General features: G+C 46.6%; 7 protein-coding genes across 7 annotated transcripts; 3 read left to right on the top strand and 4 right to left on the bottom strand.

The window, feature by feature from the left end:
• Positions 1–59: 59 nt before the first annotated feature.
• SERLADRAFT_371915 (uncharacterized protein) lies at positions 60–1,582 on the top strand (the record flags this gene model as incomplete). Its single annotated transcript, XM_007320940.1, has 6 exons — positions 60–158; positions 210–564; positions 621–761; positions 822–1,014; positions 1,071–1,217; positions 1,282–1,582. 6 exons carry the CDS (start codon positions 60–62, stop codon positions 1,580–1,582), a joined length of 1,236 nt encoding a protein of 411 aa, XP_007321002.1.
• Positions 1,583–2,327: 745 nt separating this feature from the next.
• SERLADRAFT_395723 (uncharacterized protein) lies at positions 2,328–2,832 on the bottom strand (the record flags this gene model as incomplete). Its single annotated transcript, XM_007320939.1, has 1 exon — positions 2,328–2,832. A coding segment is annotated over one exon (308 nt), but the record flags the coding sequence as incomplete, so codon positions are not given.
• A 1,828-nt stretch (positions 2,833–4,660) lies between these two features.
• Positions 4,661–7,317, bottom strand: SERLADRAFT_416918 (uncharacterized protein; the record flags this gene model as incomplete). Its single annotated transcript, XM_007320938.1, has 14 exons — positions 4,661–4,989; positions 5,045–5,113; positions 5,166–5,175; positions 5,239–5,258; positions 5,317–5,392; positions 5,445–5,461; positions 5,518–5,635; positions 5,746–5,826; positions 5,878–6,145; positions 6,205–6,292; positions 6,413–6,432; positions 6,470–6,643; positions 6,707–6,796; positions 6,850–7,317. The coding sequence occupies 14 exons, from the start codon at positions 7,093–7,095 to the stop codon at positions 4,701–4,703; spliced, it is 1,566 nt and encodes a 521-aa protein (XP_007321000.1).
• Positions 7,318–11,004: 3,687 nt separating this feature from the next.
• SERLADRAFT_473313 (uncharacterized protein) lies at positions 11,005–12,305 on the bottom strand (the record flags this gene model as incomplete). Its single annotated transcript, XM_007320937.1, has 3 exons — positions 11,005–11,196; positions 11,271–11,399; positions 11,457–12,305. The coding sequence occupies one exon, from the start codon at positions 12,157–12,159 to the stop codon at positions 11,503–11,505; it is 657 nt and encodes a 218-aa protein (XP_007320999.1).
• Positions 12,306–13,323: 1,018 nt separating this feature from the next.
• SERLADRAFT_473312 (uncharacterized protein) lies at positions 13,324–15,140 on the top strand (the record flags this gene model as incomplete). The annotated part of the gene is made up of 9 exons (XM_007320936.1): positions 13,324–13,421; positions 13,493–13,607; positions 13,666–13,700; positions 13,762–13,854; positions 13,907–13,964; positions 14,027–14,192; positions 14,247–14,325; positions 14,378–14,702; positions 14,756–15,140. The coding sequence occupies 8 exons, from the start codon at positions 13,497–13,499 to the stop codon at positions 15,044–15,046; spliced, it is 1,158 nt and encodes a 385-aa protein (XP_007320998.1).
• A 207-nt stretch (positions 15,141–15,347) lies between these two features.
• Positions 15,348–17,366, bottom strand: SERLADRAFT_440478 (glycoside hydrolase family 16 protein; the record flags this gene model as incomplete). The annotated part of the gene is made up of 13 exons (XM_007320935.1): positions 15,348–15,500; positions 15,557–15,639; positions 15,693–15,719; positions 15,766–15,906; positions 15,964–16,123; positions 16,180–16,223; positions 16,277–16,349; positions 16,405–16,432; positions 16,498–16,516; positions 16,569–16,645; positions 16,708–16,824; positions 16,946–16,981; positions 17,038–17,366. 13 exons carry the CDS (start codon positions 17,364–17,366, stop codon positions 15,348–15,350), a joined length of 1,287 nt encoding a protein of 428 aa, XP_007320997.1.
• Positions 17,367–18,070: 704 nt separating this feature from the next.
• Positions 18,071–19,172, top strand: SERLADRAFT_416913 (uncharacterized protein; the record flags this gene model as incomplete). The annotated part of the gene is made up of 2 exons (XM_007320934.1): positions 18,071–19,018; positions 19,077–19,172. 2 exons carry the CDS (start codon positions 18,071–18,073, stop codon positions 19,098–19,100), a joined length of 972 nt encoding a protein of 323 aa, XP_007320996.1.
• Positions 19,173–22,993: the final 3,821 nt, after the last annotated feature.

Raw genomic sequence — 22,993 nt, 5'->3', positions numbered from 1 at the left:
CAGCGTCCGAAAGCTAATTGCGACCAATTAATGCAAATGCCTTGCATTTTTTTATAGTCATGGAAGGGCTCGAAAAAAGGCGTTTGATGGTTAACACCGGACCTAGCTCCTCCCCGAGTCTTCACCAATTTGGGGTCACCCATCCGTTCATACAGCAGGTAGGAACAATGCCCACATCAATGTTCCTACTCATGTATATATTGATGCAGCTCGATGTCGTCTTTCCATCATCCGACGACGTAGAAATGTTCCTGTCTATTCTAGAACCGACCTATCACAAAGGTGAATTTACTCTGTCAGAATTGTATGAGAATGCTTTGACGGTGGACTGGGCACACGAGGAACAGTGGGTGTTTTTACGAGGCACGCCTCTTCTAATCATTGTTCCTGACAAAATCGTCACTCTTAGCACCTTTATGGCCGTCCCGACCCAGAACGATTCCGATGATACGTGGTGTGTCGACTACCGAGGTTTTCTCACACTGTCGGTATCCAAACCGATATACGAACGTATCGGCCTCGTAGGAAAGAAGCTGCCATTCAAGGGGTACGCAGAACATCACGGTACGTCCTAAATTCCCTCAAACCTGTAGATTCTGTCCTATGTATGCCGAGCCTAGTCATACGCATCCCCTTAAGAGAACAGATTGAATCGGTAGCCGTTCGTGCCAGACAAAAAGCTGCGCTCAAGATATGGGATGACATCCGCGCAGAAGCAGGATATCCCAAATGGCAGGTATTACACTGTAATGGGGGCGCAGGTAAGCACACTTACCCTTTTCTTTGAATCTGGTTGCTAAGATATATCGAAGAATTTCCAGGAGGGCTCACACCAGATGAACTTAAACCCGTGCGTCCGCAGGTAGAGCGATATACAGATGTTCATATACCAATCCCGACAATCTCGCCATGCCCGAGTAAATATGACAAGGATGGAGAAGCCTTGGATGACTGGAATGAAAATGCCAGAGAACTCTTCGAGTGGGTCGGAATGGCGGCACTTGGAGCTCAAAGGTATAATTCCTTTTCAAGGGGCTATATTCATGTCTTCTCATGGATTGTTGCGCCAGACTCAAAGCAAATGATCGTGTCGATCCTTATGTTGCTGTGTATGAGCCGCCCGCGCCGTCCCGTATTGGCAGCGCTACACACATGAGTTGGACAGGTCTCCTTCATCCAGTCTTCGTGCAAACAGTAGCCACTATCAATGCCTCAAGGTAATCTCTTGCGCCATCTGAGTCATTTTCCCCACTGATCAGTTTACCTTAGTTGCTTTTTGAGCTCCCCAAACGCTGCACAAGACTCCACTGAACAGCAAATGTTTGTCTCTGTCATGTCGCATGCGTATCCTTGGTCTCCTGTGTCGTATATCGCACCCTCAGCACTAGAAGCGGGAGCGAAAAGCTCAGTGTCGGGGGAAGCTCCGTTAAGAGCATGCAGAATCGATGCTGAAGATACAACATGTCTACTCTTTATACCCCCAGTTCATGACGGTATGACAACAGATGAGGATTCTTCCGAGTCAGAATGTTGCTGGATGAAGGTTGAAAGCGTTGGACAGTGGGATACACGATGGGGCTGATCATACTACGTTCGGATAACCATAAAGAAAGCAAATAAGACTGTTTTAGTCGCTGGTCTAATCTAAATCACTCATTGCACCATAAGTAATCAGCGTACAAGTACAGAAACGGAGAAATGTTGATCACTGCATATAGCACATAAATGATTAGTCAGATGCGAAATAAAAGATATAAGTCATGTTTAAATGTAGCATTGAATGTAGTAGCCCCGTAAATGTCCCTCCCAGCTCCCTTAGTAGAAAAGAAAGCAACGGTGAATAGCAGCAAGTAGATTTAGCTGGGAAGTCCTGCTCAATTTTTTGAACCCAATGAATATCAAGTCATCAAGTCATGATGTTCTGAACGCGAACAAGAGGCGCGAGGTGAGCATAAGACATACGAGCACTCGAGTTGGTGAGTGGGCCCATGCCTACGGAAGGAGAGGCAGGAATGACGCGTGGATGGGAAGACCAAGAATACAGTCGGGGTGTCGCAAACGGGGGCGGAGAAGGCGAGACTTGAGTAAGAGGGGTCTGATGGGATGGCGGAGTGGATGGTGAGTTACGCAGAGGAGTAGAAGGAGTAAAGATTTCATCGACTGAAGGTACGGCAACAGATGCTCTGCGGTGAGGGCGCGCGATAGGAGGGGAAACAGTATTGCGTGGAAACTCAACCCGGGCGATGGAAGGGCGGGAAGGATTGGGTGGTCTGTCGTTCAAGAAGGCAGACGTGGACGGACTGACGAGATCACTGGAAGACCGTCGTTCTGGACCGACTGAACCTCTTGGAGGAGCACGACGTAACTCCTCCCTCAGGGCAGACTCCCCTGTCCTAATACTACCGTATGCGTCAGCGATAAGACGAGCAGGATCATCGCCAACAGCCATTGGACTTGCTCTGTCGCTAAGACTCTCCTCGCTGAAAGTTGGACTGGTGTTGCCCACCCTGATGACCACAACTTCATCCCGTTCCTGCTCCTCCTGGGCTGCAACATCCGCTGCTTCTACAAAGGCCTCGTATTCGGCATTTTCAAAGAACTCGTCGGCGTCAGGATCGAAATTGTTTAAATAAGACCATTTTTCGTGAGGGCAAGGAGGCTCAGGCTCTCGCACAGCGGGGGTGACCTGGTATAATTTTGAGAAGAGGGGTCGACCCATTTTTTTTGCTAATAAAACAAGCAAAGGATGAAGGGGTATGAAGGAGAGGGTATTTACGAGGGAAGGAACTGGGAGGGAGCTAAGGAAGAGGAAAGAAGGACGCGTAAAAAGACGCGCTGAATGTTGCGCTGAACTTTAATTATCTAATCGCGAAATAGCGAATGGCTGTGGCACTCCTTTAGGGCCGGTGTGCGGCATTAAGCGGTGCATCATTGCCGCTCCTTTTTCGGTCGAGTGGCTGAACAGAAATTGTTCTCCCTACAGTCTTTTGCTTCCGCCATCAGCGCCCAATGCTACCAACAGTACGTCCAGCAACAGCCACCCCCGTGCTGCACATAGCTTATACCACTATCCATGGTTAGGCGGATCAAATGCGCCAAGACACGTTGGTTGGACTTCACAGCATGCAGTGCCAAGCCTTTCATTACGGATGCTTCAGCAATTCACGGACGGACAACTCAACACCCGTTATTTTCCCTGTCAACCAAAGCGAAATGAAATGCGATGCCGACTTCTGTCCGTTGCGGCCGTATTTACTATGTACCTGTAAGCGGTCAGTGGTGCAGAGTCCAACAAAATATGACGTGTCCGCTTAAACGCCACAAGCTCTTTTTATTTTTATTATTGGACTCGTTTTCTTCTGTGCCAGTGTTATCTGCTGACGCCTTTCCAGTGATGGACCAGTCACCACAATCTCACAGGGGCAAGGTAATTGCACCTATCTGATCTTATCACCGCGCTGACACTCCCATCTGATGTGACACGGTAAGCATCCTGCATGTGTTCGATTTTTACGCCCTATGGTATCTCACAGTTTCGGATAGGAATTTTGCCAGGCTGTCTACTCATATGATATCAGGTCCATCTAGCGTCCGTGCGCAACGTCTAGGCCCTTCATGCTTAAAAACTGAATTAATTCACGTCTCGGGGATGCATTTGGTCATCGACTGTGTAATCAATTTGCCCTGATCGACGTAACTATCAAAAATATCAAAAACATACTTCACGCATCCTCTATCAAGGCCGCGAAGCTTCGTATAGCAAGTCATCAGCGTTGCGAAATCCCTGTAGGTGTATACGTGGAACCCCAGAATATTCAACAAACAACAACGCGGCCCGGATGTCACAGCTTCCTTCTACTGGCTTCGCGAAGTTGCTCCTTAATAGAAGGCTTATTCATAGCAAAAAGTCGACTTACAATTATACAGTGCGTGTGAAGATACTTACACCTGTATATATCTGCGTTCAAGATATTGTATGGCTGTTGTAACATGTGCAATATGATGGCCACACCTGACATCGTTTTCCGATATGGACTGATTCTGTCCTCGGAAATGAAAGGTCGGCAGCTATGATAATTGTGCGTATCTCAAGGGTTTGAAATTCGATCATGTCTTTCTTACTGATCATTCTAAATTTTACCTATGCGGTCCGGTTGTATCACCATCTGATAAACCAGAAGAATCGCGCCTTCGTTCGCGAGGTATAATTTCGCAGTAACCTTCTGGGTTGAAAGATAAACATTTACCTTTCTAGTGGTGTTGCAAAACTCCTTCGACTGTCGTAATATGTTTGGTAACTAGTATAGTCCTGAATTTCTGGCCTGAATAGCTAGATGGCTCTAGACCCTTAAACACGTTCTTGTAAAGAGGTAAGTGTGATTAGACCAATGGAACACGACTCATCGATACTGTACGGAGTTTGTGAAGTAGCCTTTCCAAGAAAAATGATCCAGAAACTTGGTATAACTCGAGATATCAGTTATACGGTTGTCTACTATGGCATCGAGGCCATATGCTCGGTGACCGAAGCTATTCATCGTTATTCATCACGTCATCCGCTCCATCCACAGCACTTTCTAAATGCGGCCCAAAATATACGAATAGAGGGGTAGCAAGCTCTATGAATCGCATTCCCCTAACTCGCGGGTTCAAACCATGCAGCCAATGTCATGTTACAGCTAGTCTATAGACAGCAATCTTTACAAAGTGTATCTATACCCACTCCATTCATCTCCCTTCTCCCGTTTTGCTTCCTCTACACTTGCAAACCGCCCATTGATCTCCAGACCACCGCTCATTCCTTCGATGATTTCGTCACGTTCACCGCGGTCCCGTCGTGCATTTTCCGCCTTCAGCATGTATTGATACGTGACATTAGCAATGAAGCCGAAACAGATGTACATGAGCACTAGGCCGTGCCCCATGGGATACCATGGAGTTTGATTGGCTCGATATACGTTCGAGCTAACGGCACCATTAATGTTTCCCCTGTTAAGCTAGGCATGAGGACAATGGAAGATCTTGAGTTGCACAGTCTACGTACAAGCTAATCACCATGGCTAGTGATACACTGCGCTTATAAGATCCTTCTACATTATTGGATGCCCAAGCACTAGAAGAGATGCGTTAGTAGAGTACACCACATCGAAAATTAGGCCAATTACACGGTGTTAGCTGGTTCAGATACACGGTTTATCAGAAGGTAGCTTATATGGGGTAGCATTTAAGACTACTCACGGATATTAGGATAAATACCACTGGAAAAAGGAAGAGCCGTCAGACACTGATTTGGTAGTGAGAGATAAACCATTTTACCAAGCAGCCATGTACACGGCAACATAAGAGAGTGTAGCATTCCGCGAGACAAGCAAAATGATGTATCCAGCAGCAGCTGATAACTGGTTAGAATGGTTTTCAACATCAGAAGCACAAAATTGCTATACCAAGACACAAAAAACCACTGCACAGCAATGAGCGTTTGACGACATATAATAATATGACAAAAGAAATACGTACAGATTAAACCAACCTCGATGACCGTACTTATCAGCTAAATAGCCGACTGTACATGTGACTATACAAGCCAAAACGTATACCGGGACGGTAAGAAGATTTGCAGGAGTAGCGTCATAACCTAGGGTCAGAATTGAGATTAATCCTTTAGTTCTCTTCTAGAAGAAAAAGAGGGGTTTACCAAGCTAAAAGCGAACGCCAGTTAATATTGACCACATTAAATTTAGAGACCAAGGCTTGCCTGATTAATGATGCTTGGAAGGAAAAGTGCGAATGCATAAAGAGGCATATCACTTCCGGTATATACCATCACTAACATTCTCCATCAGCATATATCGTTAGGTGGGACAGTATCTAACGTACTTGCGACCCAGGTCTTCCAGTCTAACAGACTTTTCTTGATATACCCCCATTTGAGCTGTTCACCCGCCGCACTGAACTGATCATCACTTTGAAGGCGTCTGATGACCACAGTCCTCTCAGTTTCGGTCAGGAATGTTGCGGTGTCTGGGAAATCTACAATAATCCAAAAGGACAAGGCTCCCGCAATGACGGTGGCCAGGCCTTCGAGGATAAAGATCCACGCCCATGCGGGTTTTCCACCCACACCATCCATTTTTGAGATCGCTGCCTGTTTCGCGCGCAATGAACGTCAGAAGGAAACTAATCTTGGACTCCAGCTGTACTCACGGCCAGGAGGCCACCAAAAGCTCCGGAGACAGTTGCGGCAGAAAAGAATATCGCCGCACGAACCCCAAACTCTGACCGTTTGTACCAGCTACCAGTTCGTTAGAAGGGCAGAAGAGTACCAGACATGGTTTCAATGCACACCATGATAGATAATAATTGACTCCGGGGTAAAGTCCGGCTTCGAAAGTGCCGAGCATCCATCGCATACCTAAAGTAGACCTCAGTTTTCTATTCAGAAAGGATGACGAGAGGCTGTGTAAATTACCAAGGAGGCCGCCGTAATCGTGCACCAGACCTTGTACAGTCTATATGCCGCTATATTAATGCCCATAATATGAGTAAGCAAGAGAAAGTATACCATCATCACCCCCCACAATAACATTAACAATGAGAGCCATATTGACGGCCTCAGGCGCTTTAGAAAGATATTGGAGGGCACCTATACCAAACGATGAGGGCATCAATATCAATTTGGCATGGTAACAGATCAAGTTTCTCGCACCTCAAATATTGAGTACGAGAAGAAGAAGATTGTGAGGGCAATAAGGTATTGGGTGTCGGTGATGTGAAGGTCTTGTTCCATGTTGTATAGCTACGCACGAGGTCGACATTAATCTCGAGAGGACGGGAAATAGAACAACTTACTTTTGCATTTCCAATACTTGTTCGGTCCAAAAAGCATAGCAAGTAGAGGAACGAGAGCCATGGAATGGTGCGCCAGTCGACTTTCCTCATCAACTTGCGCTCATCCACCCCAGAGACGTCAATGTGTGCATTGTAGAGTTGACTAGGTTCACTTGGGATTGATTTTTCTTCGTCCTGATGAGCAGCTCCCTTTTCTGAGAGACTTGGGTGCTCTGTAGAAGGCAGGGAAGTCCTAACCTCCGACATGTTGGATTAAATGTGGGGACGAAAGAAAAGCTGAGCGGCTTAGATCAGGAAACCAGAGAGTCTTATAACGAACTTCTCAGCTTTGGCTAACGTTCAGGAACTCGGCTCCACGGTCCATGTCATAGGCTGGTTCCGTAAAGAAAGGTGATACCCCGCATATCCCAAAACATTGGGAAAACAACAGGACGCACACGTGATGGACGTTTGGATCATGAATGGATCAAGTATTACCGGATGTTACGGCATGATCATTGAGATAGTGAGAGAAGTTTGCCAAAGAGGCAAGTCATATATGTTCCTGGAAAAAAGTCAGCCTGCTGCAGAATTACGACATGGCAGATCACCATCGATAGAGAAAAGATCACCCAGAACCTATCAAGGTGGAAAGAAAGCAGGACGGAAGAAGAAAATTTATAGCAAACACACGTTTACCTCTACACACGCTCATCTTAGCATCTCCAGCGTGACTTTATCTGCCATCTAACTATATTCGACGACAGCTTCAGATTTGATTCCAGAAAGTTGCAGATATGACATAAAGCCTTGGTAATCCCGGAAGCAGAATGCACGTCCAATTATATCAGTATTTGCAATAATCCAACACGCACAACAAAAAGTCCAGGGGCGGGAACGGCACCGATCACAAGTTTCCCCACACCCCACTCTCGATCTCTGAAAGAATACCGAGAAAATCCACTACATCCCCGACAAGCCCCGTAGGACGATACTACGTCCCACTGCTCATCTCCAACAAGCCCTCGATACTCTTCCCAAGGTCCCCGCTGTTCGCTTCAAGTACCAGCTCGATAATTTCCTTGTCCATGCCTGGGAAGATCTGTACAAGTGTTTCTCTTGACGCCACAGCCGCCCTCTCGTGTGCCTGGTCTATCTCAACCTGTAATCCCGCATAATCAATCCTAGGCGTTGGTGTACGAGATACATGTTGTGATGGTGAGAGTCCAGGTGTTGCCAAGTTATGCGACGGTCCTATAGCGAGTGGTTGATTCGTATAAGGCCGTCGAGTGGGTGTTTCTTCTACCCCTGTGGGGACCGGCATCGACCCAGTCTGAGCCGGTGACGGCACTCTTCGCACGCGAGGTTTGTATGGCGTTTGTATCGGTGCTGCATAGGGGCCCACCTGCTGCCCTCCCTCACCAGCTCCAACCGGTGTCTGCAAGAGTGCACTCCCGCTTTGCGCCGCATAATGATCTGCTTGTGCCCATTGCTGTGGCGTCCCTCCTTGCCTTTGTTGTCCGGACCGAGCCTCCCTACCAATTTCAAATGGTGCGAATGGCCCCGGAAGATAGGTTAACTTTTCGTCCAGCGCTTCGGTGAAGATGCGACCAATTGCGTTAAGTGGCTTAGATATCGTGTCACCCGTCTTTTGCAGTAACCTCTTCGCATCTTCACCCAACGTTTGCCCTGGTGTGGATAACGCGAGGGGCTGGGCGGACTCTTCTCCTGCATGGGGAGAGACCACTGCATTTAACGATGACAAACTGGACGATAATGAGTGCCGGGAGGTAGTAGGTTCTGTCGTAGGTGATTGAGGTTCAGAAGGCGGGAGAGATTGGATTGCTTCTTCTACGTTCCTATAGGATTAAATAATTATGCACGCCGTAATACGTCAGCATTAATATAGGACTACCTTTCGAATTCTTCCTGAGTTGTATTTGACAGAGAAGTATGATCCATCGTTTCAATGAAAGACACAGCACCCATCTTGAGATATTACGTTAATAACAATCCAGAGCCCGGAAATAAGGTCCGAGCGACTGACCAGACTGGATAGATAATAACCAGCTTCGCTCTGCAACTTGGCAGGATTGCGAAAACGGTTAATGAATCTTAATCGACGTTACTATCCATATAATCAAGTAATTGTCAGGATAAGCTCACTCGACATTCGACAGCAGATGGTCCGGATTTGCTTTGAGAACTACAAATATTAATATCGGGATAAAGGAATCCGCGCCTTCTTCTTTGTGCAAATGCCTTATCAAACCTACAGAGGATTATGGGTGAGCACTGAAAGCCAGTGATGAGACCATGAGAAGCCAACCGAATATGACCTTGCACGAGTTTAGAATGCAGATAAGCTTGTCTCGTGGAGCTTTGTAGTGGTTGACTTTCAGTAATTCTGTCCGTATGATAGCCATGGTCTCATCAGGAGTGTGCCAATATACGGTAGCTCGACTTACCTTGCTGTGCGAACATCAGGAAACCTTTACTTCCCTCTCCAACAGGGATATCGAGGTGCTTCTCCTCCACCCAGCCAAATAATGCGATTCTCTGAGAAAGCACCCTATCCCGTTCAAGGTCGTCAGCCGTTATGGGTCGGGGTGGCAGCATGCGCGCGACCTGCGGTGTAAATGTGCTACGAAGCGTCAAAGAATTATTCGAGACCAAATAGTGCGAGAAAAATAAAACATACAATTCATAAAGGCGGTTCATTACCAGTTTCTCCATGCCTTCCATTGCGTTATCGATTTCGGCGTCAGAGGCATGGCGCCAGATGTCACACTCACGCATTTTCACAGAGATGAACTATGCAGATGCATTCGATCAAAGTGACCTCGGACAGAGGTCAATACGTACGTTCAAAAAATCATTGATGATCTTGACCTGATCGTTTACAGTAAATGTCCGCTTTGCGAAGTTGCTCAAGAACCTGCCTCAATCGCGTTGAAGAATCATATTACAAGGACGTAAAACATCGATAAACGTACGATCGGAGGTACTTGCCCACTGGCTCAGCTCCTTTCATCTTCATTTGATCCAAGAACTTTTGAAAGTCGAACGTTGGGTCTTTGTCCCTAGTCGGTCTGGGAGACTCTGATCCACTCTGCGGCGTGCTTGATCTGCTACCCGGGGAACTTCCCCTAGGATCTGCCTGGAGATGTACCTGTTTCTGAAGAGGCGAAGGTGATGGTGCCTGCTGTTGCTGGGCAAACGACGATAACGTAGAAGGGGACTGGATGGGTTGAGCTGTGTCGAGGGATATAGGACGTATACGAGGTTTACTTTGGATGGAAAATGTGCGAGCGAGAGCAGCAAGAGACGGAAAAGAAGAAGAACTTGAGGGCGCAGGCGAGCTTGGCCTGGACGATGAAGCCTCTCGCGAGACATCTTTCGATCCAGATCTCGAGTGCGTCGGATTGCGAGGACTACTAGGCCTAGGTGACTGTGGGGTCTGTGGACGAGGAGGTGGATGTCCCTCAGCGTCAGCCCACGCTTCTCGTGCAGCCATCTCTTCATGGCTCGCAAGAGGATCGAACTCGCTCAATACTTCCTTACTAGCACGTTCTGCGATATTGCTCCGTTGAGGCGAGGCCGGATCATATAAAGCATTCATCGATGGGTCTAGAGAAGAAGGTTCGGGCGTATGGACCTGCTTCAGCTCCAGTGGTGGTGGCCGGTCATCCCACGGGTTTGGACTTTCAGTAGGAGGTACAAATGACGGTGCTGGTAGCATATCAGGCTGCGAACTTGACCCGCTCTGTGAAATTTGGAGGACACCGAGCGTGTTTGTTAGACTGTCTGAGCCGTGAAGGGGTTCATTCAAAGATGGAGAGTCGTGGTCCATGATGCTGATGCTGGATGGATATCACCGCAACGTGAAAGTTCGTCAGTTGGACCGAACGATGATAACGATGATACAGTATTAAAACGTGAAGCAGAATTAATGGATTTCGTGCGTCAGAATAAATCCGATACTGTCTTATAAAGTATACTGGAGAGTGGAACGTAGCTTATGGCAAGGGCAAGCAAGAAACTAGAGCTACCCAAATACAAGATGCTTTGCAGGCACGTGCTCACTGCGCGTTTGACGCGTACATCACCGCATGAGCGCATGAGCTGCGAGCACAGTAAAGCTATATACATCTTACACATCACAGAGGAGCCCTCGAAGTTGGCTTCAAATTGTACATTACAGCTGAAATGACAAGGGTGATACAATGGTAACAGTAAGAGCATTCACGACGCATGAGAGACAGACCTTGAGACGGATGGGGATAAACAGTAGAAGTGTAGGAGTACGAGATACAGAATTCCGGAAAGAAAACAACGACAGAAAAAAAACAATGCAAATAGAGAGCTCTGAATCCAACATCATGTAACAAAGGTATCGAAGTTAAGCACCATGTGTACCTGGAAAATATACGTTTACTCACCAGCATATTGACAACACTTTTCAGTAGCAGGCGCGAACACAGGTGTTTGATTTTCTTCAGCTCCCTCCCACATAATCGTACAACTTTCCTTAAATAGTGGCTCTATACAGTTACAACATGGTCCAACGTCTTTCGAAAGGCACATTAGCATAGATGGGAAGACGTTTATGAAATAAGACAACCCACCTCACAGAAACATTGATAGAAAAGTTACAGACAAAAACCTATGGGCTCAAAAAGACGCCGAAGGATATGGATTTTTCATCAGACGCTTGAACTTCTTCTTCAACTTCACTAACCCTCCCGCATAGTCGAAGAGCTTCCCTTGAACGGCAGCTTCATGCAGCTTCAGTGGCTTGCTCATGCGCAAAACCTTACGATACACGTCCATCAAGGCCTTTCTCTCTCCTTCATCTCTACAGTTGACGAAACCGTAATCAACCATCACAGCTGGCACCTCCTTCGGAACTTCTGCATTGAGCATCTGTATCAGGTACCATACGGACTTGAACATATCTGGAGAACCGTGGAGAACATCCGACAGATCAGGACAGTTGTTACTACAGAACATATTACATCCGATTGCGAGGTCCAGGCGGGAGAGGATGCTTGAGCTCTTATATGCGTCACAGAATTCGTCAAAAGTACAAGCATTGATCAAGTCCATATAACGGAACCCTAACCAACTCTGACCGGGTTCATCATACGCACAGAAGCCAAATTCAATATAAAAGTCTTGATCGACGCGAGGATACCAATAGCCGAGTAGTGTCTTATAAAACATGAGGCACTTGACTTTGTGCTTTGGCATGATACGCATGACTACGTTAATGTCTGCGTCTGAATCCGAAGCTGAGCCTCCGATGAATTGCCAAGCACGTTGCAGCATACCGCTTTCATGGTCCGGAAGTGGCAGAATGTGGTCAAGGACATATTGATTTTGTAGAAACCAGGGAAAGTATTGGCCTCGACCGTTGCTGGGGAGGCGGTTGAAAGCTGCTATAATCTCCTGCGAGAGTACTCCGTTGATTCTCCATTTATGCAGGGTCTGGGATTCGACACCGAGGCGTTGAATTAGATTTTGGTATAAACCTATTAATTCCGATTTATTTTCCCCTGTGTAGGCTCTGGTAAATCCATAGTCTTCGCAGGTTTGCTTGTCTCGGGGAAAGGTGTCTTGCACCGCCGCCAGATGAAGGTAGTCAGCAGAGTTGATAGATCTGCGAGGATTGCATTCGAAGATATGACGATACCAGCAGGCCCTTTGACACGAAGTGCTGCAATACCAAACTTTGAAGCATCCACTGCACTTCCTCCTTGCGGGCTCGTCGCAATATTCACAGATGTGTACCTTTTTACCAAATGCAGCTTTGGGCTCCGTGTGTATATCGTTCATTGTTATGAAAGACGCATCCGGGTTGGCTGGAGAGTCCAGCGAATCTTCCACAACAGAGTCCTCGACCAATGAGTTCCGCTCGACCAATGAATCTGCTATGGTCGGCGAGCCTTTGTCGGATATATGAATGGCAGATGCCAAATTTGAGCCTGCTATGATAGACGAGTCCTCAACAACTAGGTTTGCCTCATTTGACGACTCTACTTTTGAAGATGAGTCTGAAGAGTCGACAGTGGGATATGAGGCATCAGGGGAAGATTTTTCGGTGGATGGATCGGCCACATTGGGTGGTCCTGCAATAGTCAACGACGCTGCGGTCGATTCTGCAAATATGGATGAATGCACAGAATTTGGAGGCTGAATGAGATATTCCAGAAGATCATATACATAACTGAGACTAGTGCTGAAAAGTTGCCCATAAGAAGTCGTGGAAGCCATAGGAGAGTGGCGAGATCCAGAGGTTACACAAGTTCAAGAGCACCAGCACACATTCGAAGAAGGAGAGTCAAGCAAAGAAAGTTCCGTTAGTATCTGTGAGAGAGCTTCAGCAGACGCCAGTCTAGCGCTGGTAGACTCGATAACCAGCGTAATGAGAGTACTGTATCATGTCAAAGCACCGCCACCGCAAAGCAGCCTCTCTTGAGTCGCCTTTTCTTCGCACGCAATCATTCATACTAGTCGGACTCATAATCGGGCCCGAGCTCATTGTCGCTGACAGGCTCCTCGCAGTGTTCGGGTCAGCGTTCTTTGGATTGGTATGTCAGTGAGCACGTCCACGTAGCCACAAGATTGCAAGGATGGATGCAGCTCTTGACAACGACGACAGATCCATGCCCAGCCTAAACTTGAAACGAACTTCGAAAGCCAGAAATTATGCTATCGGTATTGGTCTCCTTCTTGTGGTCGTCTTTCTATGGACATTCTCGAACTTCCTGACGCAGGTGAGAAATGACGGGGCTATGATCCTTGCTATGCAGTTGACTAGTGGTCTGTTATCAGGATTTGTTCGAGGGTGGATACGACAAACCTTTCTTGTACGTTTGCACATTGGTCACTTGATAGCATTTCGCAGGTTTTAACGGGCATACGAATCAGAGTAACGTATTTGAACACGACTGCATTTGCATTCTATCTATTTCCGTTTGTGATACGGAAATACTGGGCAAGTTATCGAAAGCAAGACAGCATGTATGTCACACCTGTATTCAAGTACTCAAAATCACGTATTCAGTCAATATAGCTCGACAGGAACCTATCAACCGCTACGTCAAGATTTGTCGAGTACTTCTGAATTTACTGTCAGTTCAATGATTTTTCGCATAACGTGGTCCTTACCATCGCTTCCTCCTACCATCCCTAGATCGACGATGTGCCCATAGAGACACGTGATACCCCTTTGACACCTCGCGAAACTGCAAGACTCGCATTCTACTTCATGTTCCTCTGGTTCATAGCTAATTGGACCTTAAACGCCGCCCTTGGATATACGAGCGTAGCTAGTGCAACCATACTGTCCAGTACGAGCGGTCGGTATTTGGGTTTTTTCATCCACAATTATACCTCCTGACGAATGTTCGTAGGATTTTTCACTCTCGCCTTGGGCCGTTTGTTTCGTGTAGAAACGTTGAGCGGCGGAAAGATCGGTGCTGTATTGACAAGGTAAGGATCACGTATATTCAGCTTTCTCTACGCTCAACATGTTACGCTACAGCTTCACCGGCGTTATTCTAGTATCTCTGTCAGATTCAGCTCGAGATCATCCGGTTAATCCCGCTTCCGTCGTTGCAATGAACTCTCGACCCATTTTCGGGGATTTTCTCGCACTGCTATCAGCCATATTTTATGCCCTTTATGTGATTTTCCTCAAAGTCCAGATACAAGAAGAATCGCGGATCGACATGCAGCTTTTCTTTGGGTTCGTCGGGTTGTTCAACGTCTTCTGTTGTTGGCCATTGGGTTTTATCTTGCACTGGACTGGCCTCGAAAATTTCGAGTTGCCATCAGGAGAGAAAGTAATAGCCGCTATTGTGATCAACGTGAGACCATGTTGGAAGTTTATAACCAGCCTGCCTGAAATTTTCGTTTACAGATGTTTATCACACTCTCGAGTGACTTTCTCTATGTGTTGTCCATGCTCAAAACATCGCCTTTGGTTGTTACGGTTGGACTGAGTCTCACCATACCACTTGCTGTCGTTGGCGACTTTTTCCTTGGAAAGCCTACCAAAGGACAAGTCCTGTTCGGGGCACTACTGGTGCTGATTGCATTCAGTATCATCGGAATTGAAAATTCCAAAGTCAAAAACGAGCAAGATCGAGAGGAAGAGGCTGGTGTAAGCGGGCAGCACCATCAGGCTCGTCTTGGAGGAGATCTGTCTTAATCACCCTGAATCCTGTCATTGTATACCGATCTCCGTTTTATAGACAATAGATGCTTAGAAAAAAGGGTTGCCCCAATCAAACATAACCAACCATCACATTGCTAAGAGTTCTAAGTCTACAATTCAACAAGTCCATGTCATCCTAATATCTATATATATCCATGTTAAACCAACGTATCCATGCTGTGATAACCTGCAGGCACTCGACGTAGGTATCGCGATCATTGTCATCAGTTGTATATGTATCGTTCCATAAAATCGCACAAAGTAAATCTTCCATCTAAGGATGCCAGCTGGCATCCTACAAAGTCAGCAGCCCAAAATTTAGAATCAACCCGATAACGATCCAACCCATCACTGCCGAGATTGGGTACTCGGCGACACCATTTGAGGCGCCCCCTGAAAGGGTGGCCTTTTTATATACTTTGAGTGAATTGATAATCCAGGAAGCATTCTGTACCAACGTATGATACACAAGGTTTTTGACCTAATAAAATAAGCGGCACGTACCACAAAGTTTGCTGGATCCATTAGCCTCTCTGGACATGTTCCCGGGCACCCTGATGTGGCATACGAATTGCCAGCCCAATCGCCTTAAAAATAACTTTAGCTCCAGCATCAAATTTCGAAGACTAAGAAAGCGCACCACAAAAAGTAATATCTTGAAAGTCCTCTACATCAATCTACTGATGCAATGCATAGTGCTAAGGAGGACATACCGAATATGATAGAATGATTTGCAAAATACTCTGTCATATTGCACGTCTGAGGAGCAAGTGAAGCGACAGGTGATCCCCAATTAGTTGGGTTGGGCTCCCCTTGCACGATATCTTGTGGGATAGCAGCACGGTAAAACGACCCTTCGCGTTGCGCACTTAGCAATTTACAGGCCCAATGTGGAGCTAAGCAGTACTTACATACAGCAATACCTTCCTCATCCCATTTCATTGCGAACGCACCCCCACCTTGAGCGTCGAAGTAAGGGCCGTAAGAAGCGTTACTCCATTCTGTCACGCTGCAGCCAGCATTATCATTTATTAATGAATTACACTCAAGGTTGTCGACGCCATTGATTTGCTATGAAGTCGATTCAACCGGGCTGGTAAGAGGGGATAGTCAGTTGGGTGGCTCACGTCAATAGTTCCAGTAAAATTAGTGGTCGGTGTCAATGTGCAACCTTTGTCCAGATGGTGAGCTTTCGCATTGGCCATGATGACCTGATTGACGGACCTGGAGCAGTGTGCCAAGTGACCTGATTGTGTGAGTTGTCATGAACACCCTCCAAGATATCGATTTCGCCATTCTTTCGAAGATAGGTTAGTTATGAAACTTGATGCATTGTGGGGCTTGATGCTCACATAGGGCCACACACCACTCCCAAGAGTCCTTTGTTATATAATGCGTCAATTAATCCCAACAGATTGGATGAAGATTTTGAAAAAAATCATTACCAAAAAGCAGGCCATACAGCTGTGCACGTAATGCCATAAGCTCCGGAAGAAATACAGTAAGTCAGACTCACCGCAACCCCATGGCGCCATATCCAGGTCAAGGATGAATAAACCTGTGTTGTACACTGCCTGGCTGGATATGCGGACACTAAGAATCATAACTATGAATCAAAATGACACTTGTACACCTAAGATGGGTATAGCGCCTACCTGCTTCGGTTTACTCCCTGCGGGAGCCAAGTCGTATTATCGCCTTGCATGATGATTTTATTGTCTGGTGTAACGTATGCAAGACTGCTATTATAAGCTGTTTGCTCGTCTACGAAGCTAACATTCGATATTTAACATCAGTATGTCTGCGATAATCCAACCCAACACGTACTGAACCATGCCACTGGATAGGGTGAAGGATATAGTATCAACACGGAATCAGGGGTTAGGAACATACTTTGTAGGATCTGGTCCAGTGTAAAAGTGAAATGTGCTGTAGACAGTCCATGTAGTGATCGGTTTTATTCAAGTTGCAACAGGTGTACCTACTCAAAAAAGGTCTGGCCTTCATACGTATCTTCGATCACCCATAATACAGTGGAGATATTGGTGGTAGCGTCGTAACTAACATCTCTCTTGTTCGAAAGCTCTGATCCCGGATTGCGGACTTCAGGGAGACGAGAAAATAGTCCAGACTTAAAACCTAGCGTGTCGTGCAGGATATCGGGGAAGGCGACTACAGCACCTTGCACGAAAAGCAAGTAGAAGAGCGAACGCAACATGGGCATGGGCATGAAGATCGTCGACGTCACAGTCTTTTGTTTCCGCGGCTTGTGGTCACTCCAAGTTCGCTGCGCAAAACACGAGGTCACGGCCATCTCGCGTAATATTATTACAACTTGACACTTTCTCATCATGTCAATGAACCTTTTGCAACAACATCGACTGGCACACTTGCTTTCTTCTCTTGGACCTTCATGTGATAGTCTTAGAATATGGAAGGAGACTAGCCAGCGGTACCGACCGGTGGGCTAGTGTACAACTTCGTTTTCATATGTGATCTTCCATCTGGCGGCGATTCTGGCCTAGAGTCATTTCTTCATATCAATGGGCCTAGGAGCCCACGTCATCGCAAGATACACGTTTAATCGAAGGCCGCATAAACGTTCTTTTAATGCGGTGAATACACATCGAACACGACTCGTGCATCAGGCACGATGATATCTGACTACATTGTACCCAATCAACGACGCGTTTTATTGGATGCTGCACCCACAGCAGTTATCGGATTGGGGCCCGATTTTTGAAATTGCCTGTAATTCAAAGATCCCAAAGCTGTCGCTACACAAGTTACGACTAATCGCTACAGGAAAGACGATGCCCGACTCGACATGAAGTCTTTGCATTCAAATCCGATATCCGTGCGCGCATTCCACGTTTAGGGCACGATGTTACCCCCTTCATCTTACCACCACATGCATTCATCTCGTCATCCTCATGTAAAGAACAGGTATACACGCCTAGGAACCTTTTTAACTGGATGCGCAGTACGTTTTTATGATTGTTCCTCCATCTTCCTATCATGTCTCAACCTATTGTCTCGCGACCTCCATCTCCGAAGCTGGGCGTATTCTCTCCTCCTTTCGACAATGCGGATGCGGATGTCATTTTGCATACTTCTGACGGTGTCCAATTCCGTGTTTACAAGATTATTTTGATTATCGCTTCATCCGTATTGAAAGACGTACTTTCATCGGCTTCATCATCTACGCAGCCCTCTCACCCAGCGGCAACGGGAATCAAATCGAGACAAGAAGAGAACACAATAATTCTCGACATCAAGGAAGACAGTCAGACAACCGAGAGGTTGTTGCACTTCTGTTATCCTTCCGCTGATCCTGCCCTCCACACTTTGGATGATGTACAGGGTGTACTGGAGATGATGAAAAAGTATGAGATGATTGAGGTGATAGAAAGAGTGCGGAAGTTGCTTGTCACACCACACTTTTTGGAGCTAGACCCACTGCGAGTTTTCGCCATCGCTTATCGCTATCGGCTGGAGGAAGAAACTAGGCTGGCAGCCAAATATACCCTTCGTCATCCAATTTTTGGACCATTCGTCAGTGACCTGGATCACATCCCTGCTTCTGCATATTACCGACTTCTCGAATACCATCGAAAATGTGGCATAGCAGCATGCGCCCTCACCGCTGACTTTACGTGGTTTCCTAACTCAGCCTCTCGCTGGGTGTGGTTCCAATGTGACGACTGTGTCCACCATTCTTTATCCTGGCCACTGGCGGATGGAAAGATATACGAGGTGAACTCATGGTTCATCGAGTATATGGAACGAGCGAGAGATGCTCTGCGGGAAATTCCATGCTCGAAGACTGTTAGCGACCCTCTTCTTCTCTGTCCATCTCTAGAGAGGGCGGCGGGGTGCCCTACCTGCCGATTTTCCGCTTTTGTGGATTTTAGTGTATTTACGACCGATTATTTCAGTGCGGAGGTTGAGAAAGCAATCGACGCAGTAAGTTGTTTCCGTACTCTCTGAATCCGGCGTGGTTATGCCTGACTTCCTTTCTTAGGTAGATCTTAATATCCCATTCTAATGTAAAGCATCTAGTTTGTGCAATTCTCTGTAATTATGAATGCGAAATGAAACACAACAACCCATGATATCCAGAGGCTTATTTGATTCGGAAACTGTGAGATCTTGGATCGCTGGGGGCACATATAGGTTCCAACCTTGTGGTAAGCACATGTATGTCGGGGAAATTTTGTGACAGGAAGCGTTGTTGGATGAAGAGATGTATCATTATTCTGATCAGCCTGTACAGGGAAAGGCGCCCTAGAAGTTGGTTCAGTTATCCGCTTGAGGTGTACGCCTCGTCCAATACGACTAACTTCCAACTTCCAAATCTGGGTTCGATGACTATAAAGATGAACTCATCTTTCATTCGAGAATCATAATAAAAGCTCTCATGGAGATGGAGGGACCATTATGCGTTCATGTAAAGCCTCAAATTAAGCTCTTTGGGCTTCCACAGGTCCTATAGAGATAGTAAGCGTTAGATTTCAGTCGGGTATGGTGTAACGGCTAACATTGCTGTCTTTCACACAGCGGCTCCGGGTTCGATTCCCGGTACCCGAACGTTTTTTTTTTTTTTTCATTCCAGCTGATTTCATAACGATAGACCTCTATCTGTTACTGTAAAGCCCACTCAGCCGCATCTCTAAGGCGCTGTACGGGAACGGAATATCACGATATTTTTTGAATTTTGACTTTGCAAAAGTGGCACTTGGGGGGGCACTTGAGGCGGAGAGACAATGTATTGAGTGTCCGCATGCAGCAAGATAGATTGATAAACTCACGGTTATACAGCAACAATTGACGGAGACTATGGATGAAGATCAAGTCGATGACCGTGGCCCAGGCAGGCAGAGGGACTTGGGGATCAGTAGTGACGATGATAGTATGGGAGAGGGAGAGGAGGGCGTTGAAGAGAGTGAAGAAGTGTCAATTGCCCGTAGGCGCCATGCAGTAATTTTCTTATGTGCCCAACAGCTCTCTCTTGCACTCAGTCTTCAAACGGTTGCACAATCAGCAGCACTGGTAGCTACCAACCAACTTGACAACTCTCTACCCCAACCATACCACACCTCTATTTTGACAGGCCATGGATGGGTCCTTGAATTACTGCAGGGCCATCCCGACCGCATTCATGCTGAACTTGGTGTCAGGCGCCATGTCTTCCTCAAGTTAATTGACCTACTCAGACACCATCATTACATCGACTCAAGGCATGTCAGCCTTGAGGAACAGCTTGCCATCTTCCTATACGCATCTGTCACAGGCTTATCTGTTTGCCATCTTGGTGAACGATTCCAACGATCAAACAATACAATTTCTAGGTACTTCAAGAAGATCCTGGCTGCATTTACCTCCCCAGAAATTTATGTTACCTATGTCCATCTACCTGCTGAGGACGACCCGCCGCTGCCTTACATCATGGAAAATCCCAAATATTGCCGCTTCAAAGGTGCCATTGGTGCCATTGATGGGACACACATTGCATGTGCCCCATCTGCTGCCGAACGCCAGGCATTGCGAAACCGCAAAGGCGGGGTATCTCAAAACTGCCTCGCCTGTTGCACTTTCAACCTCAAATTTTCTTACATGCTCAGTGGGTGGGAAGGCTCTATTGCAGATGCCGCTCTATTCCATGATGCTCGTACGAGCAACCTTCGCATTCCACAGGGTAAGTACTATCTAGCGGATGCAGGATTTCCTTCCTGCCCCCAGCTTTTAGTGCCATACAGAGGTGAACGCTACCACCTTCAGGAATACGCTCGTGGCGATTGCAGGTAAGATTTACCCTCCATTTTTCACATCCTATTCTAACATCTAGCATTTTTAGGCCACAGAATCCTTGTGAATACTTCAACCTTCAACATGCATCTGCCCGCAATGTCATTGAGCATATCTTTGGGATCCTCAAGCAGCGTTTTCGTATTCTCCTCCTCCCTCCTGAGTATGACATGGCTGTTCAAGCACGCATACCCCCTGCCCTCTGCATGTTACATAATTTCATACGGGTCCATGACCCGTTGTCATGCACCAAAGTTGATTGGTAGCATGGACAGGTGTCAATAACGAAGCGAATATTCAAAAAGACTCGCCTTTGCGCCACACAGGCACAGTGCCACGTGGAATAGTAATTAATATTGCCCTTTTTGAACTTGTGGCTGATCAGCACCACCTCTATTAGGCAATCCAGTCACGCTCACCTTTGCTTTTCCATTCGGTACTTTCTGCATTTTGGCAAATTTTCGCGTCGCCACTGGCTACACATTGCATTGCGCCCTCGCTTTTGTCGTTTCCCTTACTCCCCTTCCTTTGCCTAGCCCCACCATGGGCCCCTTCCTCTCCTTTTTATTCTCACCTGACGGTCATTTCTGGATCCCCATTCTAATCCACTTTTCCGTCACCTCCACCCTCCTCCTCCTCATCTTATTTGCACCCCCACCATTTCTGATGTCACCACTTCCTATCCGCTTCCGTCGCCGATCCGTTGACTACCACGTGCCACTGCTGATATCAGCAAAGCCCTGGCGGCCGGTCCAAATAGGGCAACAGGTCCATCTTCATGACATCAATCTGCCATCATATACTATCAAAACATCGGTCGCTCGTCTTGCCTGGTTGGAGCGTGGGTGGGTAGTTTTTGAGCTGGAGAAGGTTCATCCCCTTGCGTCGCCCATGTTCATCGCTGTCCCATTCACTTGGGTACACTTATCTTTTGTCCATTGTCTTCGCTACAGCTACACCTACCACACGCTGCCTGGGACTCACTTGTTCCAAATTGGAACTACTCCTCTCCCTCCCTCGTTTGATCAGGTGGTCCAACACAACCAGTCCATTGGTAAGGCCATGGAACTGTCGGATTTGGACTAGGTGGTGGACCGGTGGCTCCAGTTTCTTTTTCTTCAGCAGAACATTCATTTACAGTGCGATTATTTTTGATTTTTGAATCATTTTTATGGACACATATTTTTTTAGAATGCCTGACTGACAATAAAGGAACTGTGTTGATACTGATAGTGTTTTGCCTTGCCCTTTTTTACTGCATCTTCCCATGACATCATGATTTTCCTGCTCTCTTTTTGCTATTGGACTTTACTTTATGGCTGTACAAACCTGTGACATTACTCACAGCATTCATTGTTCTATCCCTTTCTTTTCTTTTTTTGACAATCTTATCCTGTACTACCTACGCAGGATTCGTCAGCGTACATTCCTTCCTTCATATTCTTTCTCATTCTTGTTGCACAGCTATACTGTGCATAGCATACTTTTCTTTTACTATATAAACCCCTGTATTTTACCTTGTAAAAACAACAAGAACTCCATTCCAGACTTCTTCTCTAATTTCAAGTTCACTACTCTGCTGCTTGTGATCCAGTGTGGTCACAACACTTCCCACTGCTACCATTGTCAACTGCTGTCATTGTCACTCGTCACTTTTTGAAAGTGATTGTCATCCCTTTCAATTAGAGTCCTTCTGAGCACTACAGTTTGTGCGTCAGGAGCCTGCTATCACTGGGAACCTCGTCACCTCGTGATCCTCGTTGTTCTCAAACCTACCTTGTGCTACGATTAGCAAGGTAGTGCTCGTCTATACTCGCCACAAAGCACCTATCTTCCTATAAATTCAACTATCCCTCCTCCTCAAAACCCACACTCATACACCTCTGGGTTTTACTTTGAAGGATCCTCATACATACCACCCCACGAACAACCAGAGCACCCACTGTTCTAGGAGGCAAAGCCCATAAACAAGTTCCGTGGAATCTGGGAGGATTGTGTGTTAGTTTGTTTTTGTGTGTGGTTTTCTAACAACAGTTCTCATCATCGACACTGTATGAAATCCAAGACTACAACACTCCCACTGAAGACCCCATCCCTCGCCTTGAGACTGGCACTTTAGCCACAGGGCCTCCC

This window comes from Serpula lacrymans, assembly GCF_000218685.1.
Source record: "Serpula lacrymans var. lacrymans S7.9 unplaced genomic scaffold SERLAscaffold_10, whole genome shotgun sequence".
Lineage (NCBI taxonomy): Eukaryota > Fungi > Basidiomycota > Agaricomycetes > Boletales > Serpulaceae > Serpula > Serpula lacrymans.
This window is presented reverse-complemented; position numbering and strand designations above follow the sequence as displayed.